This window comes from Elaeis guineensis, chromosome 3, assembly GCF_000442705.2.
Source record: "Elaeis guineensis isolate ETL-2024a chromosome 3, EG11, whole genome shotgun sequence".
Taxonomy (NCBI): Eukaryota; Viridiplantae; Streptophyta; class Magnoliopsida; order Arecales; family Arecaceae; genus Elaeis; species Elaeis guineensis.
Genome location: NC_025995.2, coordinates 97,502,862 through 97,527,633, shown reverse-complemented (window position 1 = coordinate 97,527,633; position 24,772 = coordinate 97,502,862). Strand labels below are relative to the sequence as shown.

Sequence of the window (24,772 nt, the reverse complement as noted above, 5' to 3'; positions counted from 1 at the left end):
AGACGTGCTAAGGCATCCTCCTACTCCAACCCAAATCACAGCAACGAAGTCTTGGTTATTTTTCCTTGCATCTTAGGATTAAAAATAACAAAACCAAGCCCCGCATTCCCTGGGTTTCATCTTGGCCATTAGTTATTTATTATTTTCTAATGAATCAGATAAATTATATTAATTTAATATGAATTACATTCAATAAAATTAAAAAATAAAATATTTTAAAAATCATAAAGAATACCAGCTGCATCTGTCCACAATGCGCACCTGTGTAGAAGGTGGTTCAATCCATCATACTATTCGCCTTCAGATAGATCTGTGCTGTCGCACATGAGGCCGTTAATTTATTTAAAAACCATCGGTCCGCGTTCTAATCAGCCTTGAACCTACTACTCTCCTTTCGTATAAAACAGCGGAGCGGGGCGTTTCCAACCGCTTCTCGCCAAAACCTACCCTTCCTCCTGATCCTGGTAAGTTCTTGACGGCCCTCGTCTTGATTTTAGTTTATTTTAGAAAAAAAATGCCGGCTTTATGTTTTTAACCTTCCTTCTCCGATTTCTCCAACCCTCTCTCGCAATGACTACTTCCCTACCTACCTTCCCTCTCGTTTCCTTACCAGCAGGACATCATCATTTCTCCCTTCTTGCCTTTTCTCTTCCTCAACCATCGGTCAATCAAAATAAGCATGCGGTCTTTCTAACCACAGCATGCCGTCGGTCATTTTTTCACGAGCACTACATGCATTCTCACCGTTCGAAGAAAAGTCCGACTCACTCTGCTTGTTGTTACCAGCTTGTACTCGTACAGAAGTTTTAGATTTTAGTGATCATTGAATTGCGCTTCCACAATTCCATGTTTCTTGATCGTATCTGGATTCAGCAGCAATTCCCCTAAAGTAAGATGTTATTTTATGCCATTAGTTAACCTTGATTTTTCTCTTTATCCTTGCGGCTGGCCAACTTGGGGAGAAATTAGGATTTGTCTGGCGCTATGATTTCCTAGGTCACACAATTTAAGGGCCTGAAACTTACTTCACTATTTTACTAGTCTCTGCTTTCTTCTATATCTTATGTTCCTTTTTATGCGGGACACTTGTTGCAGGATTTTCTTTGCAGAATAATTCCACCTGACTTTTGCATCACAAAGTAATTCATTATTTTATACTTTATTTAGGTTTCTGAATCTTTTTGCACACATTGTAAAATGTATTGCTATTTCATCAACTTATATGTTCATTGAAAGCTCCAAAATATTAATTGGACATTCCATAAAAGATCTTCAGGCATTTGATATCGAAATATGCTTCTTAGATCATGCTGATAAGGACACCTCAGTCCATTGTCTGTGTCCAAGTTTATCTATAAATAGACATGATATGCATCTCAACTCATCTTATTATAAAGACTATCAAGTCCCTTTTTGTTTAAAAAGCCCATAGCTAATTGATCATGCAATGGTGATAGTCCTCCCAAAGGTCCCGAAAACTGCAATCTTTGATAAGTTAATATTCAAACTCAGTGTGTCTCATATGATCACCAAGAGGGTTTATCAATTTAATATGCTAGCTACCAGCTTGATCAAATCAGTCTTCTATTTGGTGTAATTATTATATCATTGATTGCACACATGTGAAGGAAGTTCCTATCACAATTTTAGCTTGCAATGATAGGAAGTATCTTTCAAATGCACTCATGAGGTTTCAAATATAATTTCTAGCGATAGTTGAGCCGCAGCAAGTGAACCAAAGAGAAGTCGGGTTCAAGACGATCTGGTTCTGGCTCAGGTGTTACAAATAGGTTTGGTCCAGTCTCTTGTCAAGATGCAATCCTGGCTCTCTCAACTTCGTGTAATGTTCTCAACAGCTCCTTGTGAATCTCTTCTCACCCACGTGGTCATTCTGCCAATCTGATTAACAAATGGAAGTTTCTACTTATCAAGGACAGTTCATCTCTAATGGAAAAGAAGGGGCTTAAGTAAAATGCCTTTTTTCAGACCAAGTGTCTGATAAGATTGTCTTTATTAAGGTGGTCTAAAGCATGCTAGAACTTTGCGATTGTGGGAATAAAGAGTTAGTGTAGACTGTGAAAAGTACAATGTTGCACAAGATCATATCAAGCCTTGCTGCTCTCCCAGAGTCCATAAAACAAAGGCGAGCTGGACATTATGGCCATCTGAGTATGGCATTCTACCACCATGCTGAAGAACTTGACCAAGACTCGGTGCCATTGGAATGGTATAAAATAGCCTATGCTAAGCTTATTAGATTATCCCATATACTTAAAAATGTGGAGCAGATCGATGGGAGGCTCACTCACAGAATTGGCAGCTCAATCATCACAGATGATCGTATCATCTCCTATATGAAGACCTTCAACTCACTGGCTAGAGCCTTCATTGGGTCTTCCTCAATGCAATGTGCTTATGAGAAGGGTATTGCACCGGCTGATCGATCCATATTGGCCATGGGCTTCTACGAACCCAAAAAAGGGGACCCCATGATGCTGAACTCTCTTACTAGGGTCTGTGACTTCCTGAACATCTCGGCTCAGCAAAGGAAGTCTATTCGTCTGACAGTCTGCCCACAAGTCACACAGCACCATATATGGAGGGGAGCACTTGAGCAGGTGCTTAAAGATTTGAAATATGAAATGAACTCCTTTAGATGCCATTCTCCGACATTCCAAATGGGTGAGCAGATAGTATCAAGCTGTATCAAGTTTTGTGCTGATGCGGCCTATATTTCAAACTCCATCTCTCCTTCATGGATGCGACCAGCACCTTTAAATAAGGTTGAGAAGCCACTGCCATCACGCAGGTGGGAGGAAGTTCTTGAGATGTTTGTGCATCTCACAGAGTGCTTACGGCAAGAGGAAAGGCTGAGACAACATGTCTTGAAGCTTGAAGCAATGAAAGAAGGGTTGTATCAGATCAAAGATATCTTGGTTGAGAGGGATATCAGTTACAAGGAGGCCCGACGAGAAGACTGCCTGATTCAGAAGAAGTTAACCAAGAGCTTGGGGCACTCTTCCAAGTGTTTGTTCACACTACTCCTCTACTATCTATATGGGACTGTGAGAGATATTGAGATTGACGTTTCTGGAGGGTTGTATGAAACTGATGGCAGGTTTTATTTGAGCATGGGGAAGATTGTGACTTCCTGTGATGAATTGATGGTATGGAATGGAGTGAAGCAGCTGAATAGGGCTCTTGGAGTCTTTAAGTTTGTGTGGGAAACAGCAGGTATGAAAGGGATGTTGGATTTGCAAGGCCACCTCTGGTGTATGGGGGCTGAGGAAAAGATTCTCACATACAGAGGTAATGTGTTTTATGTGCATGGTATAAGGCCTTGATGGATGGGTAGTTAATTCTCCACTAAACAAGTGGAATGAATTCTTTTTTTAGGGATTGGACTTAGATGATCAGGGAAATATGGTGCCGGTTGCATATCATTTGTCTTATCTGAGTTGAAGGGAAAGATGCATAGTTTGATGAATTTGTCAAATTTACTTGACTTTTTGGATTTAAAAATGGACAGCTATAGTATAGGGCCTGTAGCACATGATAAATAGTGCAAGGACTTCAAGAGGCCCGTTGTTGTTCAGTCAAGTTGTGGCAGCTATGAGAGCTGTCTGAGTCTGCAGTTTGAATGATCTGATAATGGATTGAATAAAAATATGATTCAACACTAACTGATTGCTATGGAAAATGATACATTGTATCATGGGAATCGCTTGATCTTATTCACTACTGGACAATATAGTACCTTCCAATTGGTCATATCTTGTTGTGCTGATGAACACCACCCTTTCAAGCTTAAATGGTACATTATGCCTAGATAAACCTCATTACAGGTGTTCTGTCCAAGTCCATATTTCTTCTTCTCCTTCTTTCTTTTCTTTTTTGTTTTCTGAAGGGGGTAAAAAGTTAATATTTACATTTGACAGTCAAGACAGGTGCAGAGATGATAAGGAATTGGCTCGGCACCTTCTTATTTGTAGCAAATTGGAGTCTGGATCAACTGGTGAGCAGCATGAGGTGGTCCACATTAGCCAGAATCGAACATTTTGTGGGGCCATCGGAGGGCATAACAGATCTGCACTAGGCAAATCAAACAAAATATGCTGGACTTACTCTTTGGGCTCTCATGGTTTTGGTCTTCCCTCGGTGTATCCTAAGATTTCCTATTGTTGAGAATAATTGTAGAGGAGGGGGCAAAGAAAATAAAATCTTTGGCCCCTTCACATCAAGGAAGTGAGTTCCTCAACTTTAAGTCACCGAAAGAAGGTTTTCTTTTTTTTGGTTGGGGGGAGGGGTGTTCTGATTGTAAAATAGCAATAGTATACTTCTTTGTAAACAGGATCAGACACTAACCATTTAAAAGAGCATAATCAATTTCTTATTATTTTTATCTGTTTTTCGGAAACCGCATCTGCTAGTGTTGCAAAAATGATGAGAAAGCCTCGTCGTTATGATTTCACTACAGTTCATACACTGTGATCTGTGGGCATTAATATTTTCATACGTTGTGATAAACGTGACTATAATTTTTTTTTTTTTTTTGTGTGTCATCAGACAAGCTTATTGCTGTGATACCCGTAATGATATTATAACGTGTTTATTCTCGCTAGAAGAGTAACACATATCATTTATCAAAAGAATTCATGCGCGCCACCAGAGGCAAGGACGACAGACAGCCTCACTCTAAGAAATTGGAGTGCATTTTACCTCACATTGCTTTCATGCTGATCCACATCAGGAGGTGAAATAATTGAATCACACTTCTAGCCTTGCAGGTCCCTTTCATAGGTTGGGTTTTTGGGGGACACATGAGGTTCTTGTCTTGTTGCTTGAGTTGACCTCTTGGATGGAGTTTCATGCATGAGCTTATCTCAAAGGATGCTTGTTTGGCAGATTGATGGCATGAATTCAAAGAAATGCTACCATGCTGGGAGCAAATATATCCAAATCTTCTTTCAAGTCTTGAGTAATTTTCTCAAAAAAACAAAAGAGGGGGTTAATTTGACCTTGGTGCTTGATTCCTTGTACAAGTTGAGAGTGGGAAATCATGAGATCCGGTAGATGGTTGTAACCGTGGCTGCCAGAATTTGTTTGCGCAGTTAACAGTGCTTTGGGGTTCAAGCATTTAGAGGTGAGTACTGCAGTATAGAATTCAACTGTGAGGTACCACAAATATCATCAGTAGCTGTGCAGAATCTGAAATAGTTGTAAGAGACTTGCATGTTGCCTTACAAAATCACATTTTGTTCTCTCACCTTAGCTTTGTGATGATCACTTTTTTTCTTTTTTATCGCACGGGATCAAGTAAATTCCCTCCTTGTATATTGCGAAGCCATGAGTTGTAGTCATATTTGTTCTTTGTTGGATACTCGGATGAATTGTCAAATTGTGATCCCCAAAACATACATAAGTGGTTAGAAGTTGAACATCTCTCAGCGCTTTTGTCCAAAACATACGTAAGAGCTCATTCGTCAAAAATGAATGGCAGACTCCTCTCAAATCAAAATGACAAGAAAAGAAACAATATCTTCACTGTTAGCGAATCTGACTCTGCATCCATCTTCTCAACAGCAACAAAAGGAGAGAAGATTTCCGTCCAAACGAGGGCTGGTAACGGTTCCTAACATTTCAGCAGAAAACTTTATGTGCCACCACCACATTATCCGCTCAAATATCCATCAATGGTGGCATCCCTGATGCGTTCCGCCAACTGCATGTGAATTGTACCAATCGCGAACTGCCACATCAGATGGGTAATGGACAGACTATAGGGCGGCGCACCATCATATTACTGTTTCATTAGTTCATTTATCTGCATCCATCCATCCTTCAAACACCCATCATTGTGGCTCAACCATGAGCATGTATGATAAGCATATCCAGAGAAAGACCTTAACAAATCCACAAATCAGATCCACGGCGTATGTTAGACAAATTTAACAGGAGAACGGAATCTAGCATCTACTCCAAACAAGATCTCTGCTAGGAACATTAAATCCTTGCAGGGCCCATTCCCAAGCATCCCCAATATTTCTTGTCAGGAACCAAAGTCAAACCCATAAAGTACAGCAATACTGCAGAGAGAGAGAGAGGGGGGGGGGGGGGAGATATAAATAGGGAACCAGACGACCTTTCTAACGCATTAACAACATGAGGAACAGTTAGAGGGCATCAATTTATTGGGATCCTTTCTTGGGCTGCTGCTGCAGCTGTTGCTGCTTGCCAGAGGGCTTCTTTCTGCCAGGGATGCACTTTCCTTTTACTCCTGCTGTCTCCTCCGCAACCTCTAACCTCCTTTCTCCAATTCCAAGCTTTGAGCTCCTGTCCCCATCACCACCACCAACAATAACGAATTCAAACGTTAAATTGATTAGCTGACATGATTAAAGGTGTAGCTAATTATTACGAGTGACTAATGCATGTAAAAAGTAAGACTTAATCATTTGATATCTTTGTGGATATACTTCCCAAAGGATAGACATGAAACCGGATCAAGGAACCTATGATGGATTAGACTGACACTCCCACGTGCATGCAACAGTCTTTGTTAATGCTATGGACCTTTTGAAGTTCCTAGTACAATGTTAGTGACTTTTTACTGATGGTGGCTCCTCTCTTCGGATCCGACTCCTTACACATTAATACATCAATGCAAGTAATTTAGAGAGAACCATTTCGGATGGTTTGGTTAAATTAAGGTACAAATCTGATACCAACCATAGTAGCAACATCAATAAGATTGAGGGATTAAATAATATATATAGGGGCAAATTGTGTCATCTCTTACTTGATGGAGATTAGGCATTTATCATACATGATGAAGGACTGCAGAGGATGGGGTAAAGGTCCATTACAACCTTTGTTTTCTTTTTTTTTTTAATGATAGGAAGGTCCGTTACAATCATTCAATTGCGAGATTACACTAAGTAATTGCAAATATTAAGTAGGCTACTAAATAGGATGGGGCAAAATGGAGCTATATCTCATCCCAGCACCATGAATTAGGTGAAAGTAACTGCTAACATTAAGCAAGTAAAGCAACGAACATCTTATAAAGGATCATAGAAGATTGAAAAAGACCCAAGAAGCCACAAAGACATTGACCTTGACTAATGTGGTCGAAGACAATATCTTCTCCAGTCACTATTTGCGCAAAAATCGGTATCAAACACCAACGGTCATTCGTGTATATATATATATATATATATATATATATATATATATATATATACAATGAGAGGATGTACATGTCGCATCCTATCCAATCACTAACACGCATGTGATGCACCGAAAGCAGGCTATTGAGCTGGACACTCCAATTACTCGAGAGGATCCAAGGGAGACAATAATGGCATGCATCAATGTTCCCTGAAGTGTGTGTGTATATATATATATATATTTTTTTTTTTTGGGGGTTAGAAAGTAAGATTTTTTTTTTGGCTTCACTTTATGATAAGGATGAGAGTTTGGCTATATGCTACCTTTCTTCATTGTAGGAGTTGGACTTCTTAAGTGAGGGCCCTGGTGGGCCCCTGCTGCCCTCCACAATACTCCCACTAAAATACTCCTTCTCTTCCAGCGGGGGGTGACCGAACCGCGGGTTCTCCGACACGCAACGCAACTCGTCCTCGTCCCCCGCCCGACTCGCGAATCGACTCACCGACCCCTTGTTCGACGCCCCGCCCCTCCTCCCGCCGGCCAGAGACGATGCACCGGCGGCGGCGGCGGCGGCGGCAGAGGACACGGCGGCCTTTAGCAGCCCTCCGCCGCCGCCTCCCGCAGCCCGGCCCTTGACCGACACCGAGCCGCACGCGATGAGCTGGAGCAGGACCGAGTTCCGGGTCTGACCGGGCTCGCCCGCCGGGTCCCCGTCCTCGAACCGATGGGCGGCCGGGGCTTTGTCGGACGAGGAGGAGGAGGGCGGGGAGGCGTCGTCGAGGGAAAGCTCGGTGGGTTGGTCCCGGTTTTTTATGGGCTTCTCGACTCGCTCGATCTCGTCCGTCGAAATGCCGCGGGAGCACCGTGTAGTATAAACCCCGGTCGCTGTGACCTTACCGAACTTGTCCGCCACTTCCTCTTCTATTACGACCTGTTCCCCTTCCTCTTCCTCCTCCATCCCTTCTTCTTCCTCTTCCACTTCTATTTGGTGTCTGTTATGGGAAATTTGCAACGGTTTTGGCTGCCTGTTGGTGATCTTGACGTGTGGAAACCTCTCTGGAATTTAAAATAAATATTAAAATCAATTAACAAGAGCATGCAAACATGTAATGTTAAACATTAAGCATATGGAATTGGGAGGAACAGGAAAAAGAATAAAAAAAGGTTACCAGAACAAGCTTGGATGATCTCTGAGCCTTTGAGAACGTATTCGGCGCCATCAGCAGGGTAGATGATGTCGTTCTCCGCCAGGTCATTCCACACATAGCCATTCTTATAGCTCCTATAATTTAAAATGAAGAACATAAGAGTATCCGAAAAGCTTTTTTCTAGTTGGAATAGAAGGATGTGAGCTAAAAGAAATAAGGTTTAGACAATGGTGGACCAACCGAACCAGTAGGGATTACCTCTTGCAAGACCAGGAGAACAGAGAAGGCATGCCTCTACCTCTGAGAACCGTCAACCTATCCATCACATCTATTAACCCATGCAGAAAAGGTTGAAGTTCAGCAACCACACATAATATGTTAAGATAAATTAAAACATAACTAGAACTATGCGATAGCTTTATAATTGTGCTCTTTTTTTTTTTGGTCATTTGCATCAAATTAAAGTTGGGACTACATATGAGACGGGAAGAAGCAAAACCTTTGAGGCGAAGGTGTTGGTTCGGGACCTGTGGGAGCTCCATGAAGTGGGGGTGCTCCAGCTGTCCATTCCTACTAAGATAGTATACGACCTGGACCTTCTTCATAGGCCTCACTAACCTCTGTTGCTGTTGCTGTGCGTTGCCCGCTCTAGCCCGGTCTGGGCTGGTCTCTCTGCTACCAAGTCTCCTCCTCCCTCCTCCTCCAGTACCACCACCACCGCCACCAGCCTCCATCACCACCACCACCACCACTAGTGTTAGAGTTTTGGACCTAGTTCGCGGAACAGGGGAAGGAAGAAGAAAAGGTGGCAGGGCTGTTACTGTTGTTAGGAAGGGAAGAGAAGTCAAGGAGGGTGGGAGGGAAAGGAATCCACGTACCGATCTCTGTTCCTGTCTCTTTATATCAAGCAGTACTGTACGAACAAGACGGTAGTGTGGTCACCGTCGTACCTACGCTGTATCTCCACCTAGCTGGGCGTAGGGTGTGTGTGGGAGGTTGCGTAGGGTTGTACAGGTTTCAATTGTTCATGTCAACGTCTAAGATAACTGCAGTTATGATTATAACCGTTAGCTTAATGAGTTGGAGTACCCTATGTCTTACCATCCGCATGCACAAGGAAAAATAGAGAGTTCTACTAGGTGCTTCCTATAATCTATGACAGGATATCTTTCAAAATACTGCTGATCATCGATTGTAGAACGAATGATCCTAAATTTGCTTAGAATCCATTTGATTGAGATATATCAGATTATAAAATAATTTAATAATTTTTTAAAATTATTTATTTAAAAAAAATAATTATAAAAAAATAATTTTTATTATATTTAATTGATAAAAAATTTATTTCAAAAAATAATACTGAAAAAAAATTATTGCATTTGGTTGGAAATAAATTTACATATGAATATGATCAAATTTATAAATATATTTTTTAATATAAAATAATTTTTAATATTAAAATAATATTATCATTTTGAATTAGTTTTTATGTAATAACTATAATCACATAATCCTTTACATAATACCATTTCTATCTTATTTTTTTTATAAAAATTTTTTATTTAATAAATTTAAAAAAATATCTAAATAAATTTAATAATTACATATGCAATTTTATTGAGGATATTTTTATCAAGAATGGATTACTGGCGCCATTTAAGAATTTATAAAATATCAATCCCTCATGATATTTGTTTTATTTTTTTTTTAAATAAATATGTGGTCTATCAATTTTTTTACGATCTTTTTTTTTCATATCGAATATGATAATTTGATATAAAATTATTTTTTTATATCAAATTATTTTCAATTAAATGGCTCTTAATGGTAAATAATTATAGTTGATTAAAAAACTGATACGGATGATCGTAATTTTAATAGAATGTGAAGCCATAATTGATATTTAGATCATAATAATATTATAATGTTGGCAACATTGAAGGATCATAATTGATATCCAACTCCTCAACCCGACCTCAACCTCATTTTTGTCCTCACCTCTACCCTCCTCTCAACCATTTCTAGCCACCATAGCTGCTCTGCCTCGATCATGGTAAATTTTTCAATATAATAATTGATGAGGAACCACTAGATAGGATGAATTCCTATATTTTGGGGGGGAAAAAATATAAAAAAGGCACCGTAGGAAGTCCCAAAACTAAATGGCCTCATTGAATGGTCCAAATAGTTGTGCTGGCATAATAAAGAAGCTGGTCTTAATTAGAATGACGTAATTAGTATGCAGCACCTTCATTACTCTTCTATAACTTCTATTACATGGGTTTTAAATTGGGAAACATTAAAATGCATACTTTTTTATCCAAGCATTCCCTTTTTGTTGATATTTTATATTTTCAAATATTTTTTTTAAATATATAATTTTTTTTTCTCCTGAGAGACACAAAGGGACGAGGCATATCTGTACCATACTCATCCAAATTAAAATTTTCTAATATATCATCGGAGAATCGAGCACGAAACGTTCTAGCGTAATTTATAATACTTTTAATCTAAAATTAATTAAAAATTATTAGAGATGACAAAATCAATCTGACCCGATAGGTATACATTTTATCCAAATTCAATCAAATCCGAAAAATAAAGTTTATCCAAATTTAGATTCAGATTTGTGTAAAATTCGAAATCTGTAGCATGGATATGGATAGGATATGGATAGTACTATTTTCTATCCGAACTAGATTCGAACCTACAGATATAGATAATATCCGAATCGATATTCGAATATATATGTTTATAATTCTGTTTTGGTTGATAATATACATAAAATTATTTTTGTTATTTATATGTTCTATGTTAAATTGTAATTTTATTTTTATGTTTAATTTTTATAAATCTGAACTTATAAATTATATTTTATGTTGAATTGATAATTTTGTTTTGATTGATAATATGCATAAAATTATTTTGATTGTTTTTTTTTTTTAAAGTATGGGATAGGCATGGGACGAATATGGATTGGATATGGAAAAATAGGTTACCCATGGATATCTACGATTCCGTTGGGTATGAGGATGGGTATCTCTTGTCTTACTCGATCAGATAAGATTTGGATATAGGATATTAAATTTGAATTTGAAGATGGATAGTACAATATTCGATTCAAATTCTATCTATTATCATTTTTAAAAATTATTTTATATTAAAATCTTTGATAGATAGGCTTGAATATATCTAAAAGTGGATCGAATTATGTGGACGGGACAAAACATAAAAATGCCAGCTCTGATCCTAAGATGACAGTTAAAAAAAAGAAACAGGCGCCATGTTCCCCTACATATTGCTACACGGCAACTGCCGTGATAAGGTACAAATGTGCGCCCATGTTACTATAGCACATGTACATAAAATCTTGATGGGTCATTTTTTTTTTTGCATCAATATGTCTCATAATACATTTATGATGCATTACTGGAAGAATTCAACGTGAGTGTCCCCTAATAATTAATATTTTTAGATGTCTACAAGAATCCAAGATATATCTAATTGCGAGTATTAAATGTTACACCATGAGAGTTTATTCAAAATTAAATACATTACAGAAAAAAAAATTTATTACCAAGCATTGATTGCCAAAATCAAGGACATAACATAAATCTTGAGTTTATAAACAAATAGGAAGATCTTCATACACAGTAAATACATGAGTCTTTTTTCCGGTTGCGAATTAAATTGGATGATAGAAGGACATGGAGAGTATATAGATCATATATCATGGGAAGAGATTTTATCCCAATCAGCAGGTTTGGTAGGGTCCGAATTGTCCAAGATCTGTAAGTAATAAATGGCCTGGGACTTTATGGCCTGCGTCCTGGGGAAGGAAGGGCATGGCGAAGGCAGAAGGGGAGTAATCAGACGGCTGACATCCTCCCAACCGAGGCTCTCTGCACGAGACCTTTCCCAAGTATCTTGTGGGCTCCCCCCTGCCAACCTTTTACTGGGCCTTCATTTATTAGTGAGCGGAGCGGGCTCGGCCAATTCGGCGCTGCACCCGATGACCAGAATCCGCCTTTTTTTCTTTTTCTATAATTAAAGAACTGCCGGGTTCGATGTGGTTCTGCCACACCTTGGCATCCTTGTGGGTGGATTTCCCACCTTCGGCTAATCCTCCTCCTTTTGCTACTTTTAGCGAAGCTTGGAGACTTTCCGTCGGGTAATCAGGAATACTGGCTACCGGCTTTCCTTTTTATGCTGTTGGATTGCTGTGTGGTCATTTCCATGGGATACCTTTCCGTATGGAAAGAAAAAAAGGTTTTCATAGTCTTCGCTGTTTCTCCGCACTTGGTTTACCAACAATTCGGTGGACCTGGTTGGACTTTTCTTTTTGACAATACACTGACTTACCACACTTGTTATGTTCCTAAATTTGTCGACAGTATAATTATAGGATATTTTAATTGATTTTTTATTGAGGTTTTTTTTTTTTAATCTATTGATTCTTGAGTCTTTGTATGAATTCATCTTTTTGTATTTATATTTTAATCCCTTTTTTTTTTTCAATTTATTACTTGCATATCTCTTAGATTAACTTAAGTAGCTATTATGGAATAAAACTTTTAACATTTTTATTGTTTGTGAAACTTATTATTTTTTTGTCTCTGTATTTAAATCCAGATTTCAAAATATATGGTGCAATAACAACTATCGTGATTATTATGAAATGATTTTGAGTGGTTATGTAATATTATAATAAAGATATCCTGAAAAATTAATATATTTTTTCTTTAGTAATATGATGATAAGGAGTTTGAACCTTAGATCTCTTCCATAGGGCAACCGTTGGAACTTGGACAACGAATGCCAACAATCCAAGCTTAAATAATTATTAATAAAATTAATAAAAATTTCAATCATACGTATAATGTGGTAACTCCAACAAGAAGAAAAATGATGACCAATTTTTTCTAATCTTGTAATTAACTATTGACCCATACAAATATGACTCAGGACCTGAAGCACCAGACTACATAGCTGGATTGTTGCACTCTTCTTACTGGGAGGGGAGGTTCATATTTAATTCATGGAGGTGGATACTGGTAATTATGATAGATTTTTTTATTATTTCTATTGAAAGATAAACCGTGCTTCTATCATTATTTTATCACATAGTGTATCTTCCGTAATATACCTCGAGATCTTCTTCCTACATGGAATGTTTTACTTTGCTATGCGGCAAAAAGGATCAATATCACCAGCCAGATTAGCACCAACCATGAGGGAGTCATTAGCTATGGAGTTGCTAACGCAATACTAAATAGATCCTATTCAAATTCTTACATGCACTAATCTTCTGCTTGCTGTACGTATTTCTTTTTGGTAAAACTAAATCATTAAATTCATTTAGAATAAATATATCCAAAATTATTTGAAAATAAAACACCTAATAACTCAAAAGAAATAACTTTTTATAATTATTTATAGAGTAGGAGTCTTGTATGATTAGCAACATATATTGCCATCCAATCCACCGTTCTATTATCTTCCCTATAATTATTTTCTTTTATCCATTCACATCGTCAAAGATTAACCACCAATCTTGGGGGCATATTCCCTTGCCCGATAATGGCATCAAACCCTGTGGAAAAGGTTACATGTAGAGCAATTATTCAGCCGTATTAATTAGAATACGATATGGTCATCCAGTCTGCCATTCCACAGAGATCATTTGACATGGGAAAGAAGGTATCATTTTGCCCATTGCCCAAAGGATGGTGTCAGAAGGACCAGAAGGCATGAGGTACCAAAAAAAGGGGCTCAGGGCTAGAACTCACTGTTTCTCATGTGATCGTTGGGATGGATGGATCGTATGCGGAACCCGCCAAACGTGCCCTCAGCTAGAAGGAATTCTTCACACGGGACAAACCTCGGGCTATGATGACCCATTGATTTCAGCTAGTCTTCTGTCATCTTTTTTCTGATCAAATGAGCACTTTGTTTGTTCTTGTTGTCCATCTGGCATCCACCCTATCCACTGGATACTTCTTCCAACCTTTCTAATTACCTCTTCTTGAAACAGAATTATGATCTTAACACCAAAAAAAAAAAAAATTATGGTCACAATTTTTTTCTAACCACCGGATTCCATTATCCAAGGGTAAGAGTAAATAAATCAAACTGTTCATTTCCAAGCAAAGATCAAGAGCGTCAGCCATCCTAACAAATTAAGAGTGGCATGGATATGATGAATTTTAGTTGACCTATTTAAACTTCAAGATAGATATAGATTTTAGATAAAATATTTTGAAGCAAATTTTGATTGGATACAGTTAATAATAATGCATCATTTTCAATTCAATTTGATATAATTTTAATCAAAATATTTTTTTAAATATTATAATTATTTTAGAATATTTATATGATGGTTTCTTATTCTATCCAATTCAATTTATACTATCTATTTTACTTGATTCAATCCAACTTGGGGTATGTACGAGGTGGGTATATGTATGTGGTTTTAATTACATAGTAGGTATGAGTATTAGGTTATCCGATCATATCTGACCCATTGCATCCCTAGCAAAGAATGTCATGAAAGAAAGGAGAAAAAAATGAGGGTGAGATCAACAATAGACGTAGATTTTACGGTTAGATTGCTATCATTTGGGTAAAGCTCTATGCTATTATTATGTTTGTCCTTATATGATGCTAAGCAGTTATTGCATGATTAATGTTAGTTATTGTTGTCGATGGTTATCATTTTTTTTTCTTTTTATATATTGAAGTAATACAGATTTCATCGAGTTCGAGCATTATATTTGGACAATGTGGTCCAAATAAAACATTAATATCAAGGGTGAGCCTTTAGGAGGTGTTTTTTCGAGTCATTGACATGAATAATTCTTTCAATGTTTTTATGAAATAGTGATTAGTAACATTCCAAAATAATACAATAAAAAAGGGGTACTTTTTTTTCCCTTCCTCACACCAAAAGTAAACACCACTTATTATTCTTTCTTTATTTGTTGTTACTTCTCATCTATATTGGGACACACTATGTAAACTATATATAAAAATAGTATTTATGACACATAAAATGCAGATAATGCCCTGAAGGTATGCAAATGCTTTTTGATAGTGAAAAATCTATGCTTATGGTGCAAGCCCTCTATTTTTGAAGTTGATTACAGCCAGTCACTTTCTTACAAGTTGTGAGATTTTGTTCATCCATTCGCCATTTGGATTTCTTTATGGTTGTATTTGGATCTCATTGGTTAGTGTGGATTCTACATTCAAAAAATAGGCATCAACTAAGAATGTACTGGCTACTGGTTACCTAATAAACAATTTGACTGATGTCCATCTAGATTTGACTAAACACATTTTGGTAAATCATGTATTTTTTTGTGATGCTTAAATGTTTAATTCTCAATTGTCAAATTTTATATTTCACAAGGATCTTTCAATTCAATATGCTGCCTTTATATGTATATCCAATTTTCTGTATAATGAATGTATATGAGTATCTTTATTTAGGATTTTGGTGTCAGGGTGCATGAGAGAGAGAGAGAGATTGAAATCCATCCAAACTATGTTTACCATTTTTTTTCCTAATCTGCACCATCTAAGAGTCAGCCATAAAACTAAATTTGTTGTTGATGAGCGTCACATGTCAAGAGTAAATAAGAACACCCTACTAATAAAGAACTGATTTGATCGCCTTTGCACAGTATTACCGATCAAATATTAGTTATGAAAATGAGTTTGCTGGATTGAATCATTAATGTTTATAGACTATGGATCCTTCCATGAATTAGGCTCCTATTAAACCAACTATTAGAAATAGATTTTTTTTTTTAACGGGAATTTATCTAAACTACATCAGTACAAAAATAAATAGATAAATAAGTTGATAACAACATAGAAAACGAGGTTTAGATGGTCGCATGGATTATCCAGGAATAGTTATGATTTTTTGTTTTTCAAAACAAGTTGCTCAAGTCATTCATGAGGCACAAAGTTCTTGCTTTTGTCTATCCAAAAGATACAACGGTACATTCTCCTACCATCTTTAGTGCACTAGCAGTCTAGCATCAACCAAAAACATTCAAATCAGCAATCCCAGACTTGTCCGATAGATAAAAGCTCAAATACCTACTCGATGGAAGTGGATAAATTTCACATGAAGTAACAAACAAGAGGTTATTAGTTTGCAATATTTCTTCTCAGTAAAGCAAAAATTTCCATGACAAACTTTATCGTTTCCTCTGTAAGTCTAGAATGTATGTCCGGATATAATGACTATTAATGTTTGTCATTAGCACTAGTTGACAGTAATCTTGGAAAGGAATTAATAATGCAAGAATTCAGAAACATGGAAATGAAGAACCGGGGATCGCATAAAAATCTATAGTGGTTGACAGCATGGATATATTGCATGTATTATATTTTTTCTCTGAACTTTCAATTTTCTATATACTACTCCTATTTTTTCATCTAAAAATTTTACAGAGCTAGATAAAACATTTTCTAAATTTTTGTACGTTTTCAATGTGCAATTTAGATTTTTTATCAAGTTAAAACTTGGGTTCCACTTCAGGTCTGCATGTGATACATAACTTGCTGCAAGATTAAGATTGTACTGTAAGACATCCTGTAATGTATGGTTCAAAGAGCTATCTTTATATATATAATTGTTGCGGCCAATCCCCTCATCGTCCGGTCGTCGGGAACGAGCACCTGCAAGAGAAGTCTACACTAATCGAAGATGCCTTCGACGGTCAAGTCAGAGAGGAGACTAGGCAACAGTAGAAAAAAATCAGGGGCTCAGCGAGAGAGAGAGAGTCCAGGGGCTTCGAAAGAACCTTCCAACACTGTTACCCTCCCCGTCTTTATAGTAGAGCGCGGCGTGGTCCCGCCATTAATGGCGTAGACAATCGGAAGAGTTGTCAAATCGTTGGAGGCTGTCAGAGTCACTGTGGCCTGACAAGTCACCGTGGGCTGTCAAATCACTGGGGCTGACCCATGTCCTAGGCAGGATGATGTCCCCAGGGCGGCCACGTCGCATGTCCTTGTCAGGATAGCAGTCCATAACAGTCGTATGACGTTCGGGGGAGCTAATCGACTATACGTCGGTATTCGGCTGTGGGGCATCGGGTGAAGACTCGGGAACACCGTCGGCTAGTCTAGCGCATTGCTGGAGTCGGATGTCAGCTGCCACCTCCGATAGTGAGTTGGTGATTTGGACTCCACCGCTCGGTTAGTCGGGAACAGAAGGAACCTGCTCGACTGACATATTTTCGGTCGGGTAATGTCGGCAGCTACTGTCGGCAATTGTCGGTCGGTACGGTCGGTAGAGTCGGACGTCGGTCGGACAAGTCCGAGGGTGAGTCGGTATAAAAGGGGTCAGTTGGTATATCCCAATAATAATATATATATAGAGAGAGAGAGAGAGAGGGACTCGTTCAAAGAATACAAAACAAATTGTATCAAAAAAAAGGAAAAAAAGAAAAAGAAATGATCGTATGTGGCAATGAGCGAGAGAATTGGTCAATCCATAGCAGCAAGACAAAAGGCCGTACGGGGCAAAGCTGGATGATGGGCTTCTTCAATAAAGGGGAGCCCTCAGGACTTACCAAACCCCAAAACTTCGAGTTAATGTTTTTGTTTCATCATCTGCAAGGATAAAGAATCCCAAGAAAGGAGCACTTCTTGGGCAGTAGAGGGAGTGCTGTTGTCACGTAAGACGGAGCTATAGATGACCCCGTCCGATTCTGAAGGACAAGCGGAAACATCTAAAATATGCTGAAGGTGATGAAATCATTGAAGACACTCTAAGGCAAACTTTTCCATGAATGATAGGTACTAGGCACAGACAATAGTCCTGAAATGTTGGGCCTTCATCGTCCGGCAGTTTACAATTTTAGTATACCCGGCTTCTACGCCTCAGATATTTGAATAGGAATAGAGTACCTCTCGGCTCTTTTATGGTTGGAATCACTGGATCAGAACAGAATGTCCATTGATTCTTCTACGATTATAACTATATGATCGGAACGTTCTTCTCTCTTAAGAATAGAATTATCCTAGATTTTAACTGCATGATTTTATACATTTTATTAGAAATAATTTTAGATGATAGTATGATTTTAGAGATCACATGGCAATTCATTTTTTTTTTTTTTTTGATTGACCTGATCCCTTAATATTTTTTTTTGTTAATATTATTTTTATATTATTTTTTTATTAGCATGATTTTGTATTAATTGTTATTATTCTTCTTTTATAAAGGCTGTATATTAGTATATATGTTCTCAGAGATGTATTGAATGAAATTGAAATAAAAATGATAAAATCTCTATTTCTCTCTTTTTTTTTTTTTTATCTTCTTCTATAGATATTTTAACATCATATTAGAGCCATCGATCACTTGATATGCTACCATTATCTTTTCTCCCTTTTGTTGTGCCCATTATTGCCAATCTATCAATCTCTATTTCCCACTAGATCTTCTAGTTTTAGTGGATTTGTAGATCATCTATTTTCTGATAGATTAATTCTTGATTTTTTTTTTATTTTAGATGAATCTACAACTATTTTCTATCATTTTTCTTCTTTGCTTCAGATCTTCAATAGTCTCTTCTTATTAACGCTCATAAATTTTTCTCCGTTATTGGCTTTCGATTATTTTCTCTTTGAGCATCGGCTTTCTTTTATGTGGTATTTTTGTATGCAAGGATTCTCGATCTTCAATTATCTTCTTTTTTATCACTGATCTTCTAATTCTATTGTATTTTTATCTATGAAAATTATCGATCTCTGACTATCTTCTCTTTTAGCATTGGTCTTCTTTCTTATGATATTTTTATCAACTAAAATCATTTACTTTTTTTTTCTCTTTGAGCATTGATCTTACCATGACTACAACCTTCTGTGTCTTCTCACAATCACGTTATCTAAATCAACCACAGCAACAAATACATCAGTTTATTATATTAGCCTGTGAGTATATTCATGATCTAATTTTTCAAACCTAAGCTGACACCTACAGTATCACCTTGAGTTTGTAGGGAGTGTTAAAGTTATTTGGATGATCACATAATTCTAAATGATCATAAGATGTTAGAGATTACATGACTATCCATAATATTTTCTTTGTTAACATGATTCTATAATATTTTTCTTTATTAACATTATTCTATATCTTTTTTTCTTTGTTAGTTTGATTCTGTATCAGTTAGTATTATTTTTCTTATAGAGAGACTGTGTATTAGTATATATATCTTCGAGGTGTACCAAATGCAACTGAAATAGAGACAATAAAGCCTCTTTTCTCTCTATCTTTCTCTTATTTTTTTCTTCTTTAGCAGATATTTTAAGATATATGGATTATTGGAAACAATAATATAATGCAGTCTAGCCATTACTTCACACTCTTAAAAATTTTTCTAGTACCCAATTCGACAATAAAACTTGGTTTCCATCATCGTCTTCAATTTATCATAGATGATAACAACAAATAAGTTGGGCAAGTCATCACTTAGTCTACTAATCAAATTTCAGGGGCTTAAGTTTTTATTCAAAGCATACATACTATGATGTTGAGAAAAGACTATTGGTTCACAATGGACTGTTACTCAATACTACTTTTAGGGTTTTATTTCGACAATATTATGGTTTAAAGCCAGCTACACATTTAGACAGTACTATATCTCTGTGCAAGAATGGTCAACCCTCTCACTTCTATTGAGACAAAAAAATAACTCCTAACATAGACCGATATCCTATTGCTACATCACTACTAACCAAATTTAGTGAAGCCTATGTGCATCCCCCTCTTTTGGCAGAAATTTTAGGTTCAAATTGGGATAGCGATATTCTCATTATATTTTTGCAAAAAAAAAAATGGCTACCATATCAAGTGATAACCGAATTTCATCTTAGTTTCAAATGGTATCCTCTTGTTGAGAGCATGATCTTTGTTTATTTTGTGATTACTGTCTAAAATTTTAAATTTTCTTGCAAGGATAATTCTTACCTAGGAATTGGGGTAGTGGCATCCTTATTGTATTTATCAAAGAAAAAATGGCTATAGCCAATGTTGTCAAACTTCATTTGTTTCAGCTGGCATCCTCTTGTTAAGCGCATTCTTAATTAGTTGTAACCTTTCTTAATCTTGTGATGATGGTCTTCAACTCTCAATTTTTGTTGTGAAGACCATCTTTACTATGGAGGATTATTTTGACCATATACGCTCCTTTTCTTTCTTGGTCTACTTTTTGAGTGAATTGGTGGCAGCAGTTACGTTTGCTCATTTCCATTTCTCAATGAAATTGTGGTGATAGTTGTCACCATTAGCTCACTGTAGCAATTCAAGTCACCCATATCACGTTACTAAGATGGCTTATATGAATACAAGGCTGAAATTGTTTCTCCTTGAGGAACACGATGATAATTACTATTTGTTGTAGATATGTACCTCGGCTCCGGCTGGAATATTTTCGATACCGATCGAGCTATGGGATAAGGATGACTTGACAAGCTCGCAGATGTGATGAGAAGTCAGATGCTCCGTCAGCAGGGGATCTTATTTCTTTGGCTTCGAACGATCTATCTTAGATCGTCCTCAGCCTATCTATTCCAGCCAGTAAGAGGACAAGTACTCGCTCCATGAACTTGGTGCCTCAGCCATAATGACCTATTGTAGGTCAGCTTGGATGATCTATCCTACATTGGTGATAGTCGAACTATTTCTTCCACCAACAGATCGTCCTTCCTCCAAATTGAGAAAATCCAGATAAGATAGAACTTCTCTACGATCAAATCTCTCGTAAAAAGAAAATTCTTCTCCAAATCAATCTATGCGATAAATCCAAAAATCAGCAGGACTCCGAGACGGATACGACTCAAACTCCTCTTCTATAAATTAATGCTCCAGGATCCTTCAAGGTACGCAATCAATCAATCGACTCCTCACTTTGTCCTCTCTTTGTTCTCTATCTCCTGACTTGAGCGTTGAAGGGTCTACGCCGGAGAACATCCCTGCTGTGAACTTATTTTGCAGGCATTCGAGTGAAGCTCCAGCGAAGGTTTCACCTCGGCGTTCAACCTTAGATGGAGAGATCGACAGCAACACTAATTAACATCAAGATTGTTGTAATTAAATTATAAATTATTTTAAACCTAAAATATTTAGATAGTGTCCAAAAGATCATTGAAATATGATTTAATAAAAGTTTGGATGTATGTTTTTGGTTTTCTAACTCAATACACTATAAAAAAAAAAGACTATTAGCGATGGCTAACTGCCATCATTAATAATCATTTGGCCATCACTAAAAATTCAACAGAAATAACCTCTTCACTAATTATCATTATTAGCGATGGCAAATTCACTGTCGCTAATAATGATAATTAGCGATGGTATTAGCGACAAAAAGTCATCACTAATAATTTTAATTTTTTTCTTAATTAAAGTATTAAAAAGCTATTAGTGATGGTCATTATTATTGCTACTATCATCGCTAATACCGTCATTAATAGTTTTAATTTTTTTTTAAAAAAATTATAATTAAATATTTTAAAATCTATTTTAATCACATTAACAAGAAATAATATTTTTTAAAATCTATTATAAATAAAATAATAATTATTTAATATAATCATAAATATAAAATTAATTATATTATATTAAAAATATAAATAATATAATTTTATAAATTTATACTGCTTTACAAGTATCAAAATTATATACATATAAAAAAAAATCATGTAAGATCCTCCTCATCGTCCTCCTTATCCTCCTCCTGCTCCTCTACGTCCTCTCCAATAGCTGGTGGATGAGAGCCGGATGTCCCAGCATTCTGTAATGAAAAAAATAAAATATTATTAATAAATTTTAATACGAAAGCGTATATATTGATATAAAGACGTATATTTTGATATACTACTTCGATTCTTGAATAAATTATTCCTACACATTTTATTCGATGATACGGAGCTATAGACACCTCTAGTCTATCGTTTGGATAGTTAGATTGAATTTTTATCCCTTATATCTTCTTTCCGGACTCAAACATAAATATGTGAAACTTCTAAATATAAAAATTTAAAATAATAAAAAAAATTATTAAAGGTGCATTTGGTTAGTCATTAAAAAAATATTTTTTATTTTTTAATTTTTAAAAAAATAAAAATCAAAAAGCAATATTTGGTAACACCATAAAAAGTAAAAATCAAAATAATCAAAATAATTATTTTATATACAAAGCAAAAATTTTTTGCTTTCCAAAATTTGCTTTTCTGCTTTTTTTGCTTCCCCATGTCTAAAATGCCAAACTAAAAAGTAAAGACCCCAAACCCTTCTCCCTCGTCAAGCTCTTCACCTTCCCGAACTCTTCTCCCTCACTTTTCAAACCTTTCTCCCTCATCGAGCTCTTCACCTGCCATCTCCAAATATTGCTTTTTGCTTTATAGCAACGTAATTACCAAACATACTTTTTGCTTTTTTGCTTTTACTGAATAGCAAAAATAAAAAAAGATAAAAAATATTTTTTAAAAATTAAAAATCAAAAATCAAAACATATAACCAAACGCATCCTAATAGACTTACTTGCTGTGATGGCTATGACAACGAGCCCACCTGATCGCGTAGATACGGATCGCAGAGAATTTCAACGATCGTATTGCAGATGGCATCTCCAAAGCTCTGAAATCGCTAGCTCCAAAGTCCCTGCACGACCTCCTCCATATGTGCATCAGCCCACATTTGGGTCATCGAGTTTTATGAGGAGTATCGAGCTGCTGAAGGATCGAAGCTGTGGTTGAATCCTGTGACCCAGCTCCAACTCACCCCTCTAGTGGTCCTGAGCCATCCTTTGAGATCAAGAAGGGGTTGAGTGGACGAATCCTCGTCGTGCCATGATATGAGATACTCCGTATAATCCGTCTATATAGTTTAAAAATTTATTAGTCCATATATATCAGTATATATAAAAACTTAATCAATAATATTTTAAGTTGTTATCATGATTTGTCGAGATCGAAGATCTAAATAATCACCAGTTCTTCTAGACTGGTGTGTGGCCTCTTATATTTGCAACTGCCCTGGTGCATGATCCAGTTACCATATTTATAATAAATAAATAATAAAATTAAATCAATTAAAACATACATATGATTAATTTAATATAAAATTAATTTAAGTGTAGAATTTTTATCAATCTATCAGCCATAATATATGTGCCAATAGAACCATCAGTGTGCTTGATCAGATGTTGCTGGATGGATCGATTCTATCGTACCCTCTGTCACCTATCAGAGTACTCCTCAGTACTCCACTGGTCGCAGAGAGCCTCCCATATTTTTGTCTGCGTCCAGTGATTTATGTAAGACATGCAGTAGTCCGACGGTCAGCCTTCTTATCCTGAGGAGTCTCGAATCGATAGTATCCCTACAAGTAGAGGTAACCATGAATTAATATATAGAATACAAACCTACCATAAATTTAAAAATTAAACATCTTTGACTTACCAGAAACATCTCTCAGGCTGCATCATGAGCCTCCGATGGCCAACTGGAGAACTCGTTCACCGATCTTGGCATCAATCGTCGGATGATCCTAGTAACCATACAAGGCACCCCAAACTCTGTAAATATGCTACAAAATTGATTTTGAATAATAAATATTAGTATCTAAAATGATTAAATTTTAAACATATTCAGTGAAGATATAGTACTTACGAGCGACTTTGAATATGGACGAGCTCTCTATCCTCTGATCGAGTCGGAGGTGCTACGAGCTGGGTGGCTCTTTTACCACACCGCTGACTTTGAGAACTAGACGTTGCTTTATGTGAGCATACATTGTCCGAATTTAAGAGTATCAAGACATCATAAAGAATGCTATGTTAGATAATAAAAAATAAAATAACATAAAAGAAAATATCTAAAGTATTAGAGTTTACCGTGTAGTATATCTGGTGCAAAATCATACAAGCTGGCTGTATGAGAACTCTCTTCTCGGTTATGATGGCTTCGACCTCTGAAAGACATGATCTATAATCTCTGAAAATAAAAATAAATAGATTCATAGATTAATTACACAATTATGTGTGCTAATAACCCAATGATCTGTAACTAAGTTAATTGAAACTTAAAAACCATTGTAATTAATACGCCTCAAGTCTAAACCGATATGGAGGTATATACTTTAATATATTACTTTAATTCTCGAACGGATTGTTTCTACATATTTCATTCAATGATACGGAGCTATAGATATCTCTAGCCCATCCATCAGATAATTAAATTAAATTTTAACCCTCTTATACCCATCCTTTTCGCCTCAAGTCTAAACCGATATGGAGGATTATATTTTGATATACTTCTCTGATTCTTGAATGGATTATTCCCACGCATCTCATTCGATGATATAGATGTATCTACATCACCATCCTATCCATCAAACGGAAAGATTAACTTTTGACCCCTAGATTTTC

The 24,772-nt window shown here is 36.5% G+C and overlaps 2 protein-coding genes across 4 annotated transcripts; one reads left to right on the top strand and one right to left on the bottom strand.

Moving 5' to 3' along the window:
- The first annotated feature begins 270 nt into the window (after positions 1-270).
- Positions 271-4,402, top strand: LOC105041639 (uncharacterized). Of its 3 annotated transcripts, none has more exons than XM_073254090.1 (2): positions 271-464; positions 1,717-4,402. In XM_073254090.1, exon 2 carries the CDS (start codon positions 2,088-2,090, stop codon positions 3,342-3,344), a length of 1,257 nt encoding a protein of 418 aa, XP_073110191.1. In that variant the 5' UTR covers positions 271-464; positions 1,717-2,087; the 3' UTR covers positions 3,345-4,402. The 3 variants fall into 3 exon arrangements, 2 of the variants coding, with proteins under 2 accessions (XP_073110191.1, XP_010916907.1); XM_010918605.4 differs by having other exon boundaries at positions 1,711-4,402; XR_012139800.1 differs by lacking the exon at positions 271-464 and having other exon boundaries at positions 471-3,845; positions 3,939-4,402.
- Positions 4,403-4,989: 587 nt separating this feature from the next.
- On the bottom strand, positions 4,990-9,171 carry LOC105041781 (protein SOSEKI 2). Its single transcript, XM_019849204.3, has 5 exons — positions 8,818-9,171; positions 8,577-8,646; positions 8,340-8,452; positions 7,494-8,226; positions 4,990-6,333 (listed from the first exon to the last, which is right to left on the bottom strand). Exons 1-5 carry the CDS (start codon positions 9,050-9,052, stop codon positions 6,189-6,191), a joined length of 1,296 nt encoding a protein of 431 aa, XP_019704763.1. The 5' UTR covers positions 9,053-9,171; the 3' UTR covers positions 4,990-6,188.
- Positions 9,172-24,772: the final 15,601 nt, after the last annotated feature.